The sequence below is a fragment of the Drosophila takahashii genome, chromosome 3R (genome assembly GCF_030179915.1).
Source record: "Drosophila takahashii strain IR98-3 E-12201 chromosome 3R, DtakHiC1v2, whole genome shotgun sequence".
NCBI classification, from domain to species: Eukaryota; Metazoa; Arthropoda; class Insecta; order Diptera; family Drosophilidae; genus Drosophila; species Drosophila takahashii.
Window position 1 is genome coordinate 33,360,503 of NC_091681.1, and position 17,229 is coordinate 33,377,731.

The 17,229-nt window shown below is 47.5% G+C and overlaps 5 protein-coding genes across 6 annotated transcripts; 3 read left to right on the forward strand and 2 right to left on the reverse strand.

The window, feature by feature from the left end:
- Positions 1 to 163: 163 nt before the first annotated feature.
- Dnali1 (Putative inner dynein arm light chain, axonemal Dnali1) lies at positions 164 to 1,175 on the forward strand. The gene is made up of 2 exons (XM_017151002.3): positions 164 to 647; positions 701 to 1,175. Exons 1-2 carry the CDS (start codon positions 275 to 277, stop codon positions 1,078 to 1,080), a joined length of 753 nt encoding a protein of 250 aa, XP_017006491.1. The 5' UTR covers positions 164 to 274; the 3' UTR covers positions 1,081 to 1,175.
- Positions 700 to 11,048, reverse strand: LOC108063763 (RNA helicase aquarius). The gene is made up of 8 exons (XM_017150970.3): positions 10,845 to 11,048; positions 10,293 to 10,773; positions 9,887 to 10,230; positions 3,891 to 4,925; positions 3,383 to 3,837; positions 2,096 to 3,311; positions 1,671 to 2,039; positions 700 to 1,613 (listed from the first exon to the last, which is right to left on the reverse strand). The coding sequence occupies exons 1-8, from the start codon at positions 10,956 to 10,958 to the stop codon at positions 1,173 to 1,175; spliced, it is 4,455 nt and encodes a 1,484-aa protein (XP_017006459.2). The 5' UTR covers positions 10,959 to 11,048; the 3' UTR covers positions 700 to 1,172.
- mthl5 (G-protein coupled receptor Mth-like 5) lies at positions 6,790 to 9,890 on the forward strand. 2 transcript variants are annotated; one of them, XM_017150983.3, is made up of 6 exons: positions 6,790 to 7,302; positions 8,286 to 8,410; positions 8,474 to 8,644; positions 8,698 to 8,879; positions 8,935 to 9,438; positions 9,498 to 9,890. In XM_017150983.3, the coding sequence occupies exons 1-6, from the start codon at positions 7,056 to 7,058 to the stop codon at positions 9,754 to 9,756; spliced, it is 1,488 nt and encodes a 495-aa protein (XP_017006472.2). In that variant the 5' UTR covers positions 6,790 to 7,055; the 3' UTR covers positions 9,757 to 9,890. The 2 variants fall into 2 exon arrangements, with proteins under 2 accessions (XP_017006472.2, XP_070072456.1); XM_070216355.1 differs by having other exon boundaries at positions 8,938 to 9,438.
- Positions 11,049 to 11,364: 316 nt separating the features above from the next.
- LOC108063810 (sphingomyelin phosphodiesterase 4) lies at positions 11,365 to 14,209 on the forward strand. The gene is made up of 7 exons (XM_017151025.3): positions 11,365 to 11,523; positions 11,580 to 11,879; positions 11,934 to 12,760; positions 12,822 to 13,091; positions 13,157 to 13,469; positions 13,534 to 13,791; positions 13,851 to 14,209. The coding sequence occupies exons 1-7, from the start codon at positions 11,491 to 11,493 to the stop codon at positions 14,151 to 14,153; spliced, it is 2,304 nt and encodes a 767-aa protein (XP_017006514.2). The 5' UTR covers positions 11,365 to 11,490; the 3' UTR covers positions 14,154 to 14,209.
- Positions 14,179 to 17,229, reverse strand: sad (Cytochrome P450 family protein sad). The gene is made up of 7 exons (XM_017151035.3): positions 16,903 to 17,229; positions 16,149 to 16,358; positions 15,804 to 16,030; positions 15,618 to 15,706; positions 14,920 to 15,183; positions 14,651 to 14,857; positions 14,179 to 14,592 (listed from the first exon to the last, which is right to left on the reverse strand). Exons 1-7 carry the CDS (start codon positions 17,145 to 17,147, stop codon positions 14,272 to 14,274), a joined length of 1,563 nt encoding a protein of 520 aa, XP_017006524.2. The 5' UTR covers positions 17,148 to 17,229; the 3' UTR covers positions 14,179 to 14,271.

The window sequence follows — 17,229 nt, forward strand, 5'->3', positions numbered from 1 at the left end:
CGGCAGCTTAGGGGTTTTTAATTTTCCACCTGTTGATATTTGCCACCAAGAACTTAAATAAACAACTTTTTCAAGCGTTGCCGAGGATTCGAGGGTTGCTAGCCGGTGCAGGGAGAATAACAAACTCGCACCCTGGGGGATTTTTCCCAGCACAGGCATTTCTGATTTTCCAATCAAAAAAATCGTAGAACGAAGCTGTCGAATTCCTGGAGCACACACAAGTTTATATTAAATATATTTTTTTGGGTTATAAATTGAAGCAAATACCGTCAAAATGGAGGACCTAGATATAACCAGCGTGGGTCAGTTCCAGACCCTGGTGCGCTACAACAATCCGGTGCTGGTGGTGAAGCACCCGGACAAGAAGGGTGGCGCTCCGCTGACGGAGATTGAGATGAAGAGGCCCCAAACGGCGGGCGCTTTGCTAGATTCCAAAAGGGAAACCGAGGAGATACTTAACTCGATTCTGCCGCCGCGCTGCTGGGAAGAGGATGGCCAGCTGTGGCAGCAGTCGGTGTCCAGTACGCCAGCAACACGCCAGGATGTGATAAATTTGCAGGAAATGCTGGACACTAGGCTGCAGCAGACCCAGGCCCGCGAAACGGGCATCTGCCCCGTGCGCCGTGAGCTCTACTCTCAGTGTTTTGGTAAGTGGGTAAATTTCCTATTTTCCAGCTATGACTAAGACTCCCCCCCGCAGACGAAATCATTCGCCAGGTGACCATAAACTGCTCGGAACGCGGCCTGCTGCTTCTACGCATCCGTGATGAGATTGCCATGTCAATGGAGGCCTACGAGACACTTTACTGCAGCTCCGTGGCCTTTGGCATGCGCAAAGCTTTGCAGGCACATGAGGAAAAGGAAATGCTTCGTGATCGTGTCAAGACACTGGAATTGGACAAGGAGGCGCTCGAGGAGATCATCGCAGACATGAAGCTTAAGCAGGAGCAGGCCGAGCGGCGCAATGCCGAACTGAGGGCCTCCGAGGAGAAGAAGTTCACCGAGGAGATAACATTCTTGAAGAAGACCAACGCCCAGCTGAAGGCTCAACTGGAGGGCATAACCGCACCCAAAAAGTAGACTGAAATTTATGAGGTGTGGTCTATGCGTTGTGCATTTGTCACTAAAACTTTGTTGGAACTTATTGAAATTAAATTATTTGAGCAACTTAACTAGGACTCCTCGGAAGGAGTGGATTCCTGGGGTGGCTCTTTGGTGGTTTCCTTTTCCACCTGCTCCCTTTCTCCCATTTCCACCTCGCTTATCTCGTTGAGAATGGGCGTGGGCTTGAAGGCTTCTGTTGTCTTTTTCTTAGACACTGGCGCTTCCTTAGCTACACGTTTTTCCGGTGGCTCTTCGGTAGCTTCCTCTGGAACAGTATCGTCGTCTTCCTGGGGCAACTGGTTGCGCATGGCCTGCAGCTCCTCTTCGGTGGGCAGGGTGCCCTTGAGTTCCTCCATTTTGGCCATGTACCGCTCGTAGACAAACTGCGCCATTTCGGACATGTTTTCTATGATTTTAACAGCTTCCCTGGCCACATCAGCACTGCCCAAACGTTCGGTGGGGTACTTATCATCGGGCACCAGACTCAGTTTCAGAGGTCGCTGTGTGAGCTGCAAGAAATAGGAGTTTTAGTTTTGGAAAATATTACAATTAAATACTAGACTCACTAGTTTGAAGGTCTGTTGAAGTTCCAGACAGTTTTTAAACAGGGAGACCCTGCCAAAGACATAAAGGCCAAGGCGCGCACGACTCATGGCCACCACCAGACGCCGCACATCCCGCAGATGTCCCACCGCCTTGGTGCGCACCAGAGAGATGAGAATGTAGTCGTTCTGCTGGCCCTGGTACTTATCCACGGTGGTGATCTTGTGCGGCCAACCGATGAGCGGATTGTTGCCGCAGCGGGCGTTGATCACGTCGCGGATGAGATGCTTCTGACCGTTGTAAGTGGTCAGTATAGAGATCTTGGCCGCGGGATAGCCCATCAAGCGCATGTACGTGTAGACGGCAACGATATACTCCGCCTCGGCAAGATTCTAGGTGTTTAAAAAGTTTATTAGATTGGGAACTATTTTATGATATCACTTCTCACCTGATAGAAGTAGGGATTGGGTTCGCTTTCGCCCACTCCCTTGAAGTCCTCCACATTGATGAGCTGATAGTCGTGTGCAAAGCCCGCATTGGCCTTCTTGTACTCATCCCGCTCAAAGATGTGCTGCAGGTCCTCCAGCTTCTTGTAGCGCCACTTGTACAGCGAGCAAATGCTGGCTCGCGCACGACCCTGTCCATCCAGATCTACAGTAGGCACTCCAAGACGCACCAACCTAGTAAACAAGCTCTGTTCCATGTTGGAGTACTTTTGGAAGGCCATGTTTTTGATCACCGGCGGCAGCTGGTGATGATCCCCGATCATGATCCAGCGTTTCAGGCGATTCAGTCCATCCAGCGGATTCTGTAGTAGCAGCGGAATAAATGTCTCGATCTCCAGGATCTGCGCCGATTCTTCCATAAGGATGTTGTCATATCGGAAACCGAGATTAACCAGCTCTTTGCGTTTTAGTGCCGCATGTGTACAAGTCATGGCGATGATCTTTGCCTCTTTGACGAGCAAATATTTAGATCGATCCAGACCTGTGCGCAGCAATTCGAAAGCACGGAACTCCTCTAGTTCGGTGAAAATATCCGAGATGTATCGGAAATTGGAGCAGGCGGCGTCCATCAACTCCTCATAGTTCGCACCCTTAAACAAGGGCTGCGGAGCGTCCGCAAAGAACTTGCCAAAGGGAAACTCCTTCTCAAACAGGGCTCTCAACTTCTCCACATCCGTCTCCTCCCTGTGCACATTCATTTGGCTCTGGAACTTCTCCCACCGCGCCATCACATTGTACAGATAAAAGTAGCCAGCAGTCTCGCAGGTGTAAGCATTGTCGCCACTAACACCCAGCGACTCTTGCAACTTCTGAACCTGGCCAAGCAGATCCACACGCTTGGCCAATACATAGTTGACTCGTCCATAGCGACTATAGTCCTTCTCCGTCTCCAGAGCCTCCTCGCCGTGACCAAGACGCAGCAGATGCCGCTCATCGATATCCAAGGCCATGATCTTTTCGAACAATTGATTGAGCGCCTGATTGGAGTGCGTGACAATCAGGGTGCGTTGGCTGGGGTGGTTGTGATATATGTTCGATATGATTTGAACGGCCACGTCAGTTTTACCGGTACCAGGCGGACCAACCACCAGTGTCAATCCCGGCTGCATTCCCGCACGAATGGCTTCCACTTGGGTGGGTGTAAAACGGATCGAGTTTCTAAAAGGGAATGGTGGGGAAATTTATAATTTATCATCAAATTATAAGCCAGAAAATATTTCTTTACTCACTGCTTAGGTTTATCGCTGGGATAAGGTCCCCTGGCCTCATATTTATACGGCTGCACTGCAATGGTTTTGGTTAGTTCCTGCTCAACCTTCTCTTCACCCTCCTCCTCATCGCTTTCTTTGTGGATCGGTACATCCTCGAATATTAGTCGATAGGGCGGTTGACGCTTTTCCTCTGGTGCCTCACACTTTAAATTATAGTTGGGAAAACTGGCCTCTAGATGCTTGTAGTCCAAGAAGGTGTCATTGAACTCGAGACTGCGCTCTTGATTGGACATATTACTGTAGTGAGCGGCCCCGGGGTCACCGTAACCCAGCAGGATGTCGTGCAGCCAGGGCGGAACCACGCATTCTGTGTTCATCAAGTGGCGAATGGTCTCCAGCACAGCCTTGAAGTTGTTCTCCTTGGGCTTGCGGCGCATCAGGATGTTGAAACTCTCGTAGACATCGTCGGCACCCTAAATTAAAAAGTGATTAAAAGAGGGTTTAAGAGGATTACCTAGAAACCTACCTCCTGCAGATCGTCCATATCCTGGCGATACTGATTCGAGTCCAGCCAAACGCGATAGCAACGCTGCTCACCTGGCAGTTGTGGCCTGGGTTCCGGTCCATCTTCTATCACCCTTCCATTGGCATCCAGCATTCCCTCCACCTCGCAGCCACGCACACTGACCAAACCTACCTGGGGAATAAACGGCTCCCTGTGCTTGTACTTAGTGCCATACGGTTGCGTTGGCTTCACGGTTATCAAGAAGCAGACGTCGTGCTTTCGCAGGTTTTCCCACTCTGCCTTGATCTCCCGCCGCACGGAAAGTGTTACTCCCACATCGGCACGCACTCTCGAAGGTTTCTTTTCGCCCAGATGCGGTTTGGCCACCTCGACCACTGCGAAACTGGCAACGGGCAGAGCCATCCTTGCCCAGCCTCCGAAGACAACATCGCCATCTTCTGATTGCCAAGGCAACATGCGGCTGACGGCATCCTCAATATCCTGGCGGATCTCATAGGTGGATTCCAATCGAAATAGGTTGAAATTCCTCAGCAGATAGTCGTGCAGTGTGAGGAACTGCAGGTTAAGCTTGGGCAGTGCCAGGCAGCTCTCACCGGAATAATATTCCGAGGGCACCACGTTCTCATCCCAGATGATCTGCTCGGTGGGATACAGGGGCATCTCATTGAGCGCCTCCAACTGGGAGCAGCGTCGCTCGTGGCGCGTAATCAGCAACTCACGCAGGAACTGCTCGTCCACACGATGCCAGTCCAAGGGTGCGGCCACCTCCTCTGGAACCAAATTCAAGAAAGTGGCAATCTGAAGAAGTCCCTTGCCATCCAGTCCACCAAAGTGCTGCTCCAGCGACTCCCGATTGTCCACGGTGGCCACATTGGACAGAGCAAAGACCCGCAGGCTGGGAAACTTGGCGAACACCGCCCGCTGCAGCGAGGTGATCTTCTTGTAGTGCAACTGGGTCATGTCGTGATCCGTGAGCGAGCTGCCGGTGACATCGTTGATCTCGAAGCGGGTGTAGAACTTCAGCATGTCCAGGAGCTATAAGTATAGAAGGTTTGAGTGTTATAAATTGTAAAATCAATATAAATAAAATATAATTAAGTTACTTAAAGCCCGATTATAAAGATATAGATGGATATATAAAACTTTGATCGCGCATAACTTTTTAATGAATGGTCCGATTTGAGAAATTTCTTCTACATTTCGATAGGTATAAATAAACACACTAAAAATGAAAATTTACTTTTCTGAAATCTTTAAAGGTGTGGGCGGCAGACACCTTTTAAAATGGTTTAAGGCGATTGCGGGCGTTAGAGGGGCGTGGCCCTCGGCTGAAATAAACTTGAGCTGCGTAGAAAGCCCAAGAATATGTTTGGATAATCCCAACTTTCTAGCTATTGTAGTTTCCGAGATCTCAGCGTTCATACCCCTTTACTCTACGAGTATCGGGTATAATTACTACAATTAACCCTCTTAGCCGCTGATCCGCTCCTGTTTGATTCCCCAAACGCGTGTATTGAATGGAACGTGTTTTGTTGTTTTACTACCTAACCTGCCCTCGTGAATTCTACAAACTCACGCAAACATAAAGCGATTCTCTCTTTCTCTCTTGATTTCCAGTGCACTACAGGTATTCAAAGCCACACATTCTGTGTAAGCCAAGCCGGTTGGTCTGCCCCAAAAGGTTGATACGTCATCAGTTTGGGCAAGACCACTCATACACTTGCACTGGCTAACTATAAGTATGTGTGCGAGAGAGCGAGTGCTAATTAGTTGAGCCAGGTGAGCGAAAAGCGGAAGTCCTTAGAGAAGAAATGGGCGACTTTCCCTGGAAACCCAGTACTAACGTGTGTGTTCAATACAAATCAGTGGTGAAGGTTAGCTGAAGGGTGTTTGTGGACTATCTTTTGACTAAAATAATATGTTTAAAGAAGATTTCTGTCCTTCCTTTATTTTCCCCCTCTTCTTTTGAGTGTATTTGTGGAGGTGCGAGAGGACAAGTGTGATGACAGGGCACGCGTCATTGGGGAGGGGGAGATTGCACACAGCTGCATCTTATCACAACGCATCATCTAGTCACATCCTGGAGGAGGAAAAGAGGAAAAGAGAGGGGGACCACTAGAGGAGCAAACAAAGCCCTCGCATACTCATACAGGCAGACGGTGCCGGTTCCTGCTTTACTTGTCCCGACTACTTGCTCCAATTGATAATTTCCGTCGCTCAATTTAAACAAGAGAGCGGGGAGAGGGAACCAGAGAGAGAGAGAAGGAGGGAGTGCATTCAAAGCCCTGCTTCAACTTTTTATACCCTCGATGGGAACAGGGTATATTGTGTGCAGTTGGGATAGAGAAGATTATACGATCCTATAAAGAATATTAAAACAAGAACATTGACAAAGAAAATTCAAGAAGCTAGATTTTCCACCCTAAAAACAGTATTTTGGTTGAGGTAAAAAAAACAAAAACATTTTATCTATGAATAATTTTTCGGACAAAATCGTAATAGGGTTGCCTTAAAAAAAAATTTAAAATAAGTTTTTTTTTTTTATTTCTTATTTAGAAAAAAGTCTCTGAAATCAAATTTAAAGATTTTTAGCAGTTTAAAACAGTACGTACCTTTGATTCAAGACAATTTTCAGGTAAGTTATAGCAAAGATACAATAAGTAAAACTCCAACTTTTACCAAAAACATCATATTTTGGCTAAATTCCTCATCGATTGGCATTAAAAAGTAATGTAACTCCTAATGATAAAAATTAAGTTCAGGCAACACAAAAAAATCACTGATCAATGTTGTTTAATCCTTTGAGGATCTTTGAGTAGCGGGTATCTTATAGTCGGACCCCTCAAAGATACCGCTTTCGCTTTTTGTAGTCGCTTCGAATCGGTTGTATCTTCCCATTTCGATTCGAATTTTGTTTAACGAGGAAGTGAAGCGCGCATTGTTTATTAACCGAATGTGAGCCGGAATACCAGACAGAAGTGCCTTTGTGGGTGTGTTTTTATACAGAAAAGTGTCGCCTTACTTGGGTTCTGGCATGCAAGTCATGATCTTGGCTCACAGCCGGCACCTTGATGACGCATTTCTTGGCAAGCGCAGATCCACATAAACGCTTACCTGTGTATCTGTATCTGTATCTGTGACCGTGTCTGTGTTACTAAGCAAAAGATGCTCGTAAAAACGCTTGGCGCGCAATTTGCAGCCGGGCTAAGTGCAAAAAAATGCAGCTGCTCCGCTCTGTTGATTTCCATGCTGCTCCTGATTTTCAAGCCCTTACCCGCAGCCAGTCATGTCTCGAGTGGGGGATCGCCAGCGGGGATAGCATCAGCCGATCCCCACCTGGTGATGGTCAACAAATGCTGCGAAAAGTTCGAGATACACGTGGACAGCGAGTGCCAGCAGGTCAACGAAACGGGTGAGTCCAACAGCTGGTCAGGCGGAAAACTCCTAGCCAGTCGGAAAAGTTACCATAACAACCATTGGCCATTCAACTTTATGGATTTTCCCTCCTGGCATGCAACATATGTACATAGTGCAACATTAAATGGCCCATTTGTTGGCTATCAGTGGATCAGTGGAACGCAGCCAGCAGCTACAGAGCCCCCATTCACTTACTCCCTCCCCCAAACAAGTTCTTCTTCTCAAACACAAACAGAGAGTGGCCCCAATCCTCACGAGAAATATGATTTATGCTGTGGGGCATGCTTCTGCTTTAACTTTTAAGTAGCCACTTGATGGGGGGATTCCCAAATAGGGGATATCATCTTTTGAACACAAAATGGAGCGGAAAATCCATTAGCAAGGTACTATAAATGCTTATGTTTGTTTATATTCCCTTTACCAAGAATTAAATATAGAAGTCAGATGATCTTTAAACAGTTTTCGTATATGTTTGACAAACAAACAAACAATTGTGAGAAATAAAACAATACGGCCCATAGTAACAACACTAGAAATACTGAATTAAACATTGACGACCTTGGATCAACCATTTAAGTGACACATAAAAATGAAACAATAACTAATAGCTGAATCATTGACGGTCAATTGTATGAATTGTACTGATTTCATTACATTTTCAATCTAAGTTTTCCCAAGCTTAGAGCTCGAAATCAACGAATGCAATCTAATTTCCGTGTTCCCTGCTATGATTAACATATCAATGGCTTCACTAGAACAAACTTCAATGATTGAAGGAGAACCAATCTGCACAAATTGCTAAAACTGTGAAAAATTACAGCTGATGAAGATTCACAGCAGCGATCACGTAAATATTTATACAGGAGGAGGCTCCCTCCTCTGATCGACAAATTCAACAAAGGCGGCGAGAACTTGAAGTGCCTTAATGATTCTCCACGGTCTGTGTTCTCTCTATATATCATTGCTTTCCATTTGCAGACTACTTCCAGCCCATGTTCACCAGCTATGGAGGGGAGCAAAACAGGCCCGTTAAGTTCAAGTTCGTCATTGGCATTCCCAACTGCGGATCCATGCAGATGTGGCCCATATACCACTACACTGGGGTGAGTGATTGGGGTCTTTTACTCAGATATAGATATTTATATAGGTATTATTAATTTACATAGAGCTCTGATAAGCTAGTGCTACTGGACGATGGCAGGCTAAGGCATTACACAAATGCGGAAAACGAGGAAGAGGAGCGTCATGGAATACAATCGGATTATGAGGAGGATGTTGCCGGCAGTCTGGAGCCACTATATCACGACTACGATAAGGGATTGTACTGCATCGATAGGGTAAGGATAACCAGACCTAAACTAAATTGCATAAATAACAATTTCATTAACAGGCCACTTCGAGTACTGGCGAACAGCATGTTCTCTTCGCCAAGATCTGCTTGGCTCGCAAGGAGATCAAGTGGAGTGATTCCAACTTTTTGCTCCGCAAGATCTTGAACCCGATATTCCATGGCATCTCGCTTATTATCCTGCTGGTCATTGCTATCATCTACTTTATACTGCCCACACTCAGGTGAGTAATGCTTCGAATTCGATCCCCCTCATGCGTTAATTTTGCATCCATTTAGCAGAGATCTGGTGGGCAACATTGTGACCACGATAGCCATGTGCCTGATGGTCAGCCAGGCGGCGGATCTGGTGCGCATCTTCACCGAGCTGACCAGCCATGTTAGCTTCATTGTGGCGGACATAATCCTGTGCTTCAGCCTGCTGGCAGCCTTCTTTTGGCTAAACAGTTTTGGGTTTTACATCTGGAAGACTTTTCGTTCGAGAAACGTCTTTCTGCGGGTCACGGATGGCAGGAAGTACTGCTACTATTCCGCTTATGCCTGGGGATGCACGGCTACGATGGCTGCTTTGGCCGTCTTTGCGCATTTCTTCCTCGACGCAGACTCCTATAAACGGGAGCAGATGGTGGGAGAGCAGGAGACGATCGGCTGGCTGGGCATCTGCATATTCTTTGCGCCCATTGCTTGTACGATTTTGGTAAACATATTCTTCTATGTGACCACTAGGAAACTGATCAACCGAAGGACGGTTTATGGTCGCATTGCGCACAAGCTGAAAGCCAAGTAAGTGGATTTGCATCACAGTATAGCAAATAACTATACCAATACATCTTTTCTTCCAGCTTCATCATGTTCTCACTGATGCTGTTGGTCATGTCAATAGCCTGGCTCTTCCTCATCATGTCCTGGCTGCAGCTGGAAGGCCTGCTGTATGCCCACATCGTGGTCAATGCCCTGCAGTCGCCGCTTCTGCTCTACATCTGCGTGCTGCGCCAGCGACATGTGACCTTCCTGCTGAAGAAGACATGTTGCTACAACGAGCCACCCTCGGCGAACGACTGGGGCGATGAGCTGCACTATATGAACGGCAACGATTACTGAGAAGAGCCACCGTCCACACTAATCTAAGTGTTTTCATAGATTTAACAATGTCCAACATTGAGATTTGTACTTAAACCTAACTAATTTATGCTGTACGAGATAGTAATTAAAAGAGAAGTCTGACACCCACCTGACCGAACAGTTTTCCCTCCTCGCGGCGAACTAAAGGCGACAGAAGAGCCCGCACAATGAGATGGCAATCATCTAGAACTGTGTTGAAGAAGCGACGCGTGGGGAGTAGGGCCTCCAGATCGATGATGAACTCGAGGAACCGCTCGCAGTAGTGAACCACATTGGTAGCCACTTCGCCCTCGGCGGGAATGCTTTCGAGGATGTGCAGGAAGTCGATTATGAGGTTCTGCATGAAGTGTCTTTCCCAGAGGACCTCTGGCTTGCTGTCCTTTTCCTTTTTAAGCAGGCGTTTCCAGTACTTTCGCCACTCGGGAACATCCCGGAGCTCCTGCTCGCGGCGGCCTAAGGGGAAATGCATTTTAATTAATATTTTCAGATCTTAGAAAGGTTTTAAGAGCACTTACGCGGCTGCAGGCAGTGCCACATGGACAGGGAGACCAGTCGCTTGGCCTGTTCACGGCACAGCTCGATCTCCATGCTGTTGAAGCAGTGGTTGATGAACATCAGCAGGGCAGTTCGCTCCCTTAGCGTGCTGCTGGCCTCCTTGGCCTTCTTGCCGGGCAAACAGCTTTCCAGCACGTGGCGAAAGAAGTCGGGATATTGATCCGGAAGTTTTTCGAACACAGTCCAAACTTCCACGCGCTCCCGGAACTTCTCGTTGGCCATTATGACAATAGACATGAGATGGGCATGGGTGGCGGTGTCGCGCTGATAATGGGGCCACAGATATTGCTCCAAATACTGACTGAACTCCAGCATGTTGATGCGCCGGGCACTGTGGCCACCGCCTCCACGGATTTCCTCGTTGTAGATGCGCTCGATGATTTTGGCGCTATAGGGCAGGTGATCCGCCTTGGTGTCGGGCGTCCAGTACTGCGAAGCCAGCTGTAAATGAGTTTTAAGTTAAGATTATAATCCGCATTTATGCATGCACTTCTGTCCCGCGGAGCACCCACCTGCCAAATGACATCCGAGTTCAGCTGGGCCACCGTGAGCGCTCCTGCCTTTTCCTTGGCATTCTTGGCGGCCGGAGTGGCCTGTTGGGCCTGCGTTTGACTTCTTCGCTTCATGGATGGTTTATAAAACGGCAGATAATGAAAATAAACACAAAAATCTGCAGCAAAACAAAAACCGCCGGTTGCAAGTGTTGTGTACCGTTGTGAAAGCGGCTAAAAATACCATGGTTATTCCCTGCACAATAAACTTTTCACACCACTATCCACTTGAAGAAAATTATGGGCCACGTCCACTGCAGCACATTTTGTTTCCATTTCTATAAGGAACTAATGTAAATTATTCCAAAACCAAACTAAAAATAAATAACAGATCATATCTAAATTTTTTAAAGAGGTTTTTGCATGAAGCTCTATAAAAAATTCGTTTAATACATTTTAATACATATTTTGGACACTGTACTGCAAATGCCCCTAATGTTTTCTTCACCGATCTGGCAGCACCGCGTAACGAAACAGTTTTTCGCCAGTCTGGCAGCACGGCAAAGGTTTTGTAAAGTTTTGTTTACAGCACGCCGGCTGCGGTTATTAAGAATTAAAGTGTTATTTATTCGTAATTTAGGACAACTGTTGCACACACGGAACCGCCATGTCCCAGACCATGCCGCCGGAAAACCTAAGCGTGAGTAGTATTTACTAAACCAATGTAATTTCGGCCTAAATGAGACCTCATTTCAGAGCCGCCTGTTGACGGTGCTCAGTTTGCCTTTGCTCGATCGCGTGCACGAGCTGAGCATCCTGTTCGATCGCTGCTCCCTGCGCCAAATCCAGGAGATATTCCCCCACATAGTGCACTCGATATTCGGGATCAATGGCAATCCGCTGGGCTGGGGCCTGCGGACGACGACGCTGGAGAATAATGCGCTGCACTTTCAGACGCTCAACCAGTTCTTCGGCGTTTGTGGTCCGTGGATGCACCTCTGTCATCGCCTCCTTTTGGATCAATGCAAATTTGAACTGGACATCAACCTGCTGCCGGTGAGTGGTGGTCATAGGTGCATCTAAATCCCCCCTAAAAATCCCCCTTTTCAGGCCAAGTTTGTTAGCATGCTGCAGTCTGGTCAGAATCCCCGTTTCTATGCGGAGCTCATCAATATCGACGCCCTGATGCACCAAGTAGCCACCCTCTCGCTGAACGCCTTCGACTTCTACGTGATCCACTTTGTGCTGTACGCCCTGCAGCCGCTGCACTCCATCAATCCCATCGCCATGCAGATTCACAATGTGCGCAGCAAGACGATCTATTTGAAGTTGGTTTCCGAGTACCTCAACAACTTCCTGCCTTTAGTGCCCGATGCCCGCATAGAGCCAGTACACTTTAGCGGCGGCGTCAAGGCCCCGCAGCCGCTGCCCGCCCAGGCATTGCAGCCGCAGAGGCAGCCGCGTTATCTGAAGATTCCCAGCTCCTATCGCAATGGCGGGAATGTTTCGGGCGGCGGAGGCAGTCCAAATACCAGCGGTGGCAGTGGTAACACCTCGCCGCAGGGTAACAGCCCAAATGCCAGCGCAAACAGAGCCTACGCCTGGCGTTCGGAGAGCGTACTGCACTTCTTCGTGGACATCTGGCTGCGGTACGACATCGAGTCGGAGCACCACCTGCCCAGCAGCGATTTTGTGCGCGGCGTACGCACATTGGTGAAGCAGGTTCACTTCTTTGCGAATGGCGCCCAGCAGGATCACAGTTCGCTGTGCGCTTTACGTAAAATATCGCTGAGCATGGTGAAGGCCAGGATCTATGCCTTTCTGTGTGGTTTAATTGATCGCTGGCCTCTGGACAGTTCGCTGATGGTGGTGCTGGAGCTCTGGCTCAGTTATATTCAGCCTTGGAGATATACTATGGCGGCGCTGAACAACAAGACGTAAGATTTACATTTTAAAAGAAAAGATTCGAGACCTCTAATAGATTTCCTTCCCCACCAGTCCCAGTCTTGCCTACAGACCGCCCATTTCGACCTGCTTCGATGGCTTCATCATCGACAATCTGATTATGTACACTCACATATTCATGCAACTGCTGCCGCACTTTGGTCGCCTGGATTATACCGTCTATCGAAACGCCTTTATGCTGTACCGCCTGGCCACAATGTTCGCCCAGCACGATTTGGTAGAGCGATTGCAGCGTTTTGAGCGTCTTCATGCAGGCAACGCCTATGGATTTGATTCGCCCCAACGACAAGTCAACATGATGAAGTGGGTAGACAAATATAAAGTCAACAGAACTATTCAATTTATTAAACAACTTATTTTTTGTACAGCAAATCCTATTCGCCAGGATCGCAGTGGAACCACGTGGTTAACACCAACCCGACGAAGCTGTTTAGTCACTCCATGCAAACGCAAATGGAAAGCTTCCTTTTCCTGATCAGCATGGCACGGAATTCAGTGCTCAGGGACATTGCTTCGCTGCGAAACGATATTGCCGAGAGACAGCGCTCTGAGGGTTTCCTCAAGAACTTCTTCAACAAGCTGTTCGGCGAGTGCACCCAGGATGAAGTGACCCTGCGCGAGTTCAGTCGCATTCCAGAGGTTTTACGGCAATGCATCGACGCTTTTTGTCGAACTTTTAATGTAAGTTTGTTAATTAAAATGCTGAATACCTTTGTTAATATCAGATCTTTGAATTTATAAACAGGTGGACCAAGCCAACTTGTCTATGCATGAAAACCTGCCAGTGGAACCTTGTCCGCCTGCCTCTACCACAGTGCAGAACTTCAGCTTCTTCGACTCTAGCGACTCCCTGGACACCTCAAAGCTGAATCCGCACCAAATGTCGCTCAATGCGTCGAACATGCATGCCACCGTTGATCCCGCGACACTGCCCATCCAGACCAATGAAGTCAGATCGTTGGTGAGAATGCTGCACTTGGTCTCGGACAGGATTAACAAAAGGGTAAGGTTTAAAAGGTAGCTTCCTTGAATTCTTCTAATAGTATGAAATACTTTTTTCAGTATGGCAGGCAGATACAAGCTTTTTATCTCCGTGATGATTACTGCGGAAAGGTGGCGCGGCAACTCCTCTACGCTCCAATGACAGAGCAGTGGTTCGACAAAAGCTCCGGCCAAGTGGACATATGCGAACAGTTGGTTCCTCCTCGAGTTTGCCTGCGGACTTTGGGTTCCATTCCCGTTCTCATGACCATCGGTTGTGCCCTTATCTTTGGGCAACTGGTGTGGGGTGCCCCCATCGTAGGACTAATAATTCTGGGCACCGTGCTGCTAGTCTACACCTTGCTGCAGGCACTCTTTTCCTAGTTTAAATATCCAAACTAGATTGTGTGACATTTATATATTTGTATAAAACTAAAGAAACTACGATTACAATTACGATTACTGTTAGTATTATGATTATGTTAATGCGTGTATGACTGTATCACTCGGTTCGCGGCCGAAGGGCTAATCGCAATGTCTGATCGGGCACTGTGACCATGCGGAGTACGCTGTCCACGGGCCGCTCGTTGAGGCAGCTCATCTCGAACTGGGCGGCACACCGGCCCAGCAGGGAGTGCAGCTGCTTGAGGGCCACCCTACGACCAATGCAAGACCGCTGGCCAATGGCGAAGGGCAGGCTGCCGTGTGACTGATGCACCTGCTCTGATTTTCCAATGCACCAGCGCTCCGGCACCACCCGTTCCGGCTGCTCGAAGTGTGAGGGATCTCGACCTGCCGTGTACAGGGAGAGCAGCACCATGGTCTGTAAGGGGAATAGGTATGAGATTAGGTTTTCTGTCTGGATTACTTATTTAACTCACATCTTTTTCGATAAAGTGCCCGCCCAGCTGTGCATCCTGGGGCAAATAGCGACCTATGAAGGGAGCTACGGGATAAAGACGCAGGGACTCCTTGATCAGGCCATGCAGCAGCCGAGAATCATTGGTGGCCTGCTCTCTGGCCAGGCGTTTCTGAAGCAGGGGCTCCTGGGAAAGAGCAAACAAAGCCCACTGGCTGCTAAAGGCGGTCTAGGAAAAGGAACATCTTGAATTACTGTATCATTTGTGCTTTAAATTGTAGTTATACATACCGTATCACCTGCTGCGATCACCAAGTCCACGAATATCCGCTTAATCATCTCGCCTGGCACCTCCGCCGCCTGCAGACGATGGTAGAGCGCCTCGTCGTGCGGCAACCTGTGCTCCTCCTGCACCCCGATGCAGTGATCGATTATGGCGGCTCCCTCGCGCAGCACCTCATCCACATTGGCCTCGAAGTCGCGCCAGATGGGCAGGCGCAGAATCTGGGCCAAACGGGGCGGGAAGGTCATCAGCCGGGAGCTATGCTCGAATACCTATTGTTTCGATACATTTCAATTATTTGTTCTTCCTTTAGTAATAATCAGGGACCGTAATTAATCGTTATTTGAGATTTTTATTTTAAACGGTCTATTGAGATTTGTACCAGTTTTAATTAACAATTTAACTGGGTTTTATGCTCTTTATAGACATGAACAAATAAAAGTTAATTTGCTTTTCAGATTTGTTGACATGGATATTAGGGTGGGTCGATTTGGGACCCCAAAAATCGTATATGGGGAACGTAATCTTTAAAGGATTCTAAGCCATATTGGCGAACATACTTATGGTCTAAATGACGATCCTTTAAAGATTACGTTCCCACTATACGATTTATCACTTTTTTCGGCACCATACAAATCGAATTTTAAAATAAAAATCTCAAATAACGATTATTTACGGTCCCTGGTAATAATAAAATAATATATACCTTGTGCACGATCTGGGTGAAATGGTCCAGAGCAGATTGGATCTTAGGGCAGGTGAGGATGCTGTTGCCAAACATAATGCAGCAGAGTACTATGAAGATAGGGGTTCATTTAGGATCAGTTATATCCCGCAAATATATCAACAGAACACCCTATATGGAAGTGGTTATCAGTCCACGTCATCTCACCTTCTATAGACCATCGGTAGAGCTGCTGCTCCAGCAGGGGCAGTTCGTAGCTCCGGATCCCACCGCCCTCCGCTAGCGGTATTGCCGCCGCCTCCGCCGTGCGGAGCCTCCACTGCTCCACCATCCGTCTGGTACAGCTCTCAATATGCACGTCCATCCAATTCAAATTGCCGTTGAGCAGCAGCCGATTAAGTATGCGTCGGTTGTGCAGCCACTCGGCGCCCTCCCTGAGATCCCCGATTGGAATCGAAACAGAAATCGAAATGGAAAGAACAGAGAACGGAGATCGGTTTCATAGTCACCTCATTTGCAATTCAACGGACTCATTGGGTCCACTCCACTTACATGAAGAACAGTCCCCGTTGGCAGGCATGCTGCTGGTTATACAGCGTCCAGGCATCCGGCAGCGGATGCTGCGGATACTGACCCTCGTGCTGGAAGACTCCGCGCATTAGACTCGCCGACGATACGAAGACTGCATCCTGAGTTCCGCCAAGGCGCTCCCGGAAAATGGGTCCGTACTGCTTGTGCCTGGCATCGATGTACTTGTGAAGGCTACGCAGATTGAAATTTATAGTAGGGGTCTTTTGGATTTAAATATATTGTATGTCGAACTTCTATAAATCGAGATATAGTTCAAAATTTTATATGGTTTTTTGCTTTTAACATCGCAATTTTAAAATATTTTATTTGATTTTTAATTCACTGTATGAAATTCTAATATCACAAGAATTGGTTGGTATCGTCCGAATATCGATTTTTACTTTTATTTTTGCAATTTAAAAATCTATATTTTTGGATTTTTATTCACTGTTAATATAAAATTGTAATTGCAGTTTTAAAAATTTGGTTTAAAATAATATCTTCGTTACTTCATGTAGCACATGTATTAGAATTAAGTAGATTCAAGCACTTTTTTTATATTGCAGTTAAAAGTCTAAATGTAATCACTTTTGTATTATTTGCAAATTTTGCTTGTATGGTTTAACATTGAAATCGTCCGGTATAAACAAATTAAGCATTTTTCAACACAATTAGCTCATGAGCTAGTTTTTTTTTTGGTATTCCGACTTTTAGAAGTTCAACTCTATGGATTTACTGCGTGGCTCCTCCGGCGGCTATAAGATCCAGAAGGGTTCCGACTATCGGAAGACCCCTGACCCTCGGAGTGGGCACATATTTGGCAACTGGAGATACTTCCAATCCGGAAAAGGTGTCCAGCGGAGGAGGAGGCATCTTGCACTTGGCGCGGAAGAGGCTTAGGCTGAGGATTCGCACCAGGAGCTCGTCGAGCAGGTGTCGCAGCCATCGAAGCGGGCCCGGCCGCTCCCTCTTCTCTCTCATCGCAGCGGGGGGTAACCACCTGTCACCTGCTCAGCTGCAGCGCTGCTGGTGCTCTAAGAAACGCGTCCCGACAAAGGGCCAG

Coding starts and splice junctions, on each gene's coding strand:
- Dnali1 (XM_017151002.3), top strand. CDS start 275: ATGGAGGACCTAGATATAACCAGCGTGGGTCAGTTCCAGACCCTGGTG. Junction 648..700: donor GCTCTACTCTCAGTGTTTTG/GTAAGTGGGTAA, acceptor TCCCCCCCGCAG/ACGAAATCATTCGCCAGGTG.
- mthl5 (XM_017150983.3), top strand. CDS start 7,056: ATGCTCGTAAAAACGCTTGGCGCGCAATTTGCAGCCGGGCTAAGTGCA. Junction 8,645..8,697: donor GATTGTACTGCATCGATAGG/GTAAGGATAACC, acceptor TTTCATTAACAG/GCCACTTCGAGTACTGGCGA. Junction 8,880..8,934: donor TTTATACTGCCCACACTCAG/GTGAGTAATGCT, acceptor GCATCCATTTAG/CAGAGATCTGGTGGGCAACA.
- LOC108063763 (XM_017150970.3), bottom strand. CDS start 10,958: ATGAAGCGAAGAAGTCAAACGCAGGCCCAACAGGCCACTCCGGCCGCC. Junction 4,926..9,886: donor AGGGAAAACTGTTCGGTCAG/GTGGGTGTCAGA, acceptor CTATACTTATAG/CTCCTGGACATGCTGAAGTT. Junction 2,040..2,095: donor CCAATCCCTACTTCTATCAG/GTGAGAAGTGAT, acceptor TTAAACACCTAG/AATCTTGCCGAGGCGGAGTA.
- LOC108063810 (XM_017151025.3), top strand. CDS start 11,491: ATGTCCCAGACCATGCCGCCGGAAAACCTAAGC. Junction 11,880..11,933: donor TGGACATCAACCTGCTGCCG/GTGAGTGGTGGT, acceptor CCCCCTTTTCAG/GCCAAGTTTGTTAGCATGCT. Junction 13,470..13,533: donor CTTTTTGTCGAACTTTTAAT/GTAAGTTTGTTA, acceptor ATTTATAAACAG/GTGGACCAAGCCAACTTGTC.
- sad (XM_017151035.3), bottom strand. CDS start 17,147: ATGAGAGAGAAGAGGGAGCGGCCGGGCCCGCTTCGATGGCTGCGACAC. Junction 15,707..15,803: donor CTACCGATGGTCTATAGAAG/GTGAGATGACGT, acceptor CTATCTTCATAG/TACTCTGCTGCATTATGTTT. Junction 15,184..15,617: donor TCACCCAGATCGTGCACAAG/GTATATATTATT, acceptor TCGAAACAATAG/GTATTCGAGCATAGCTCCCG.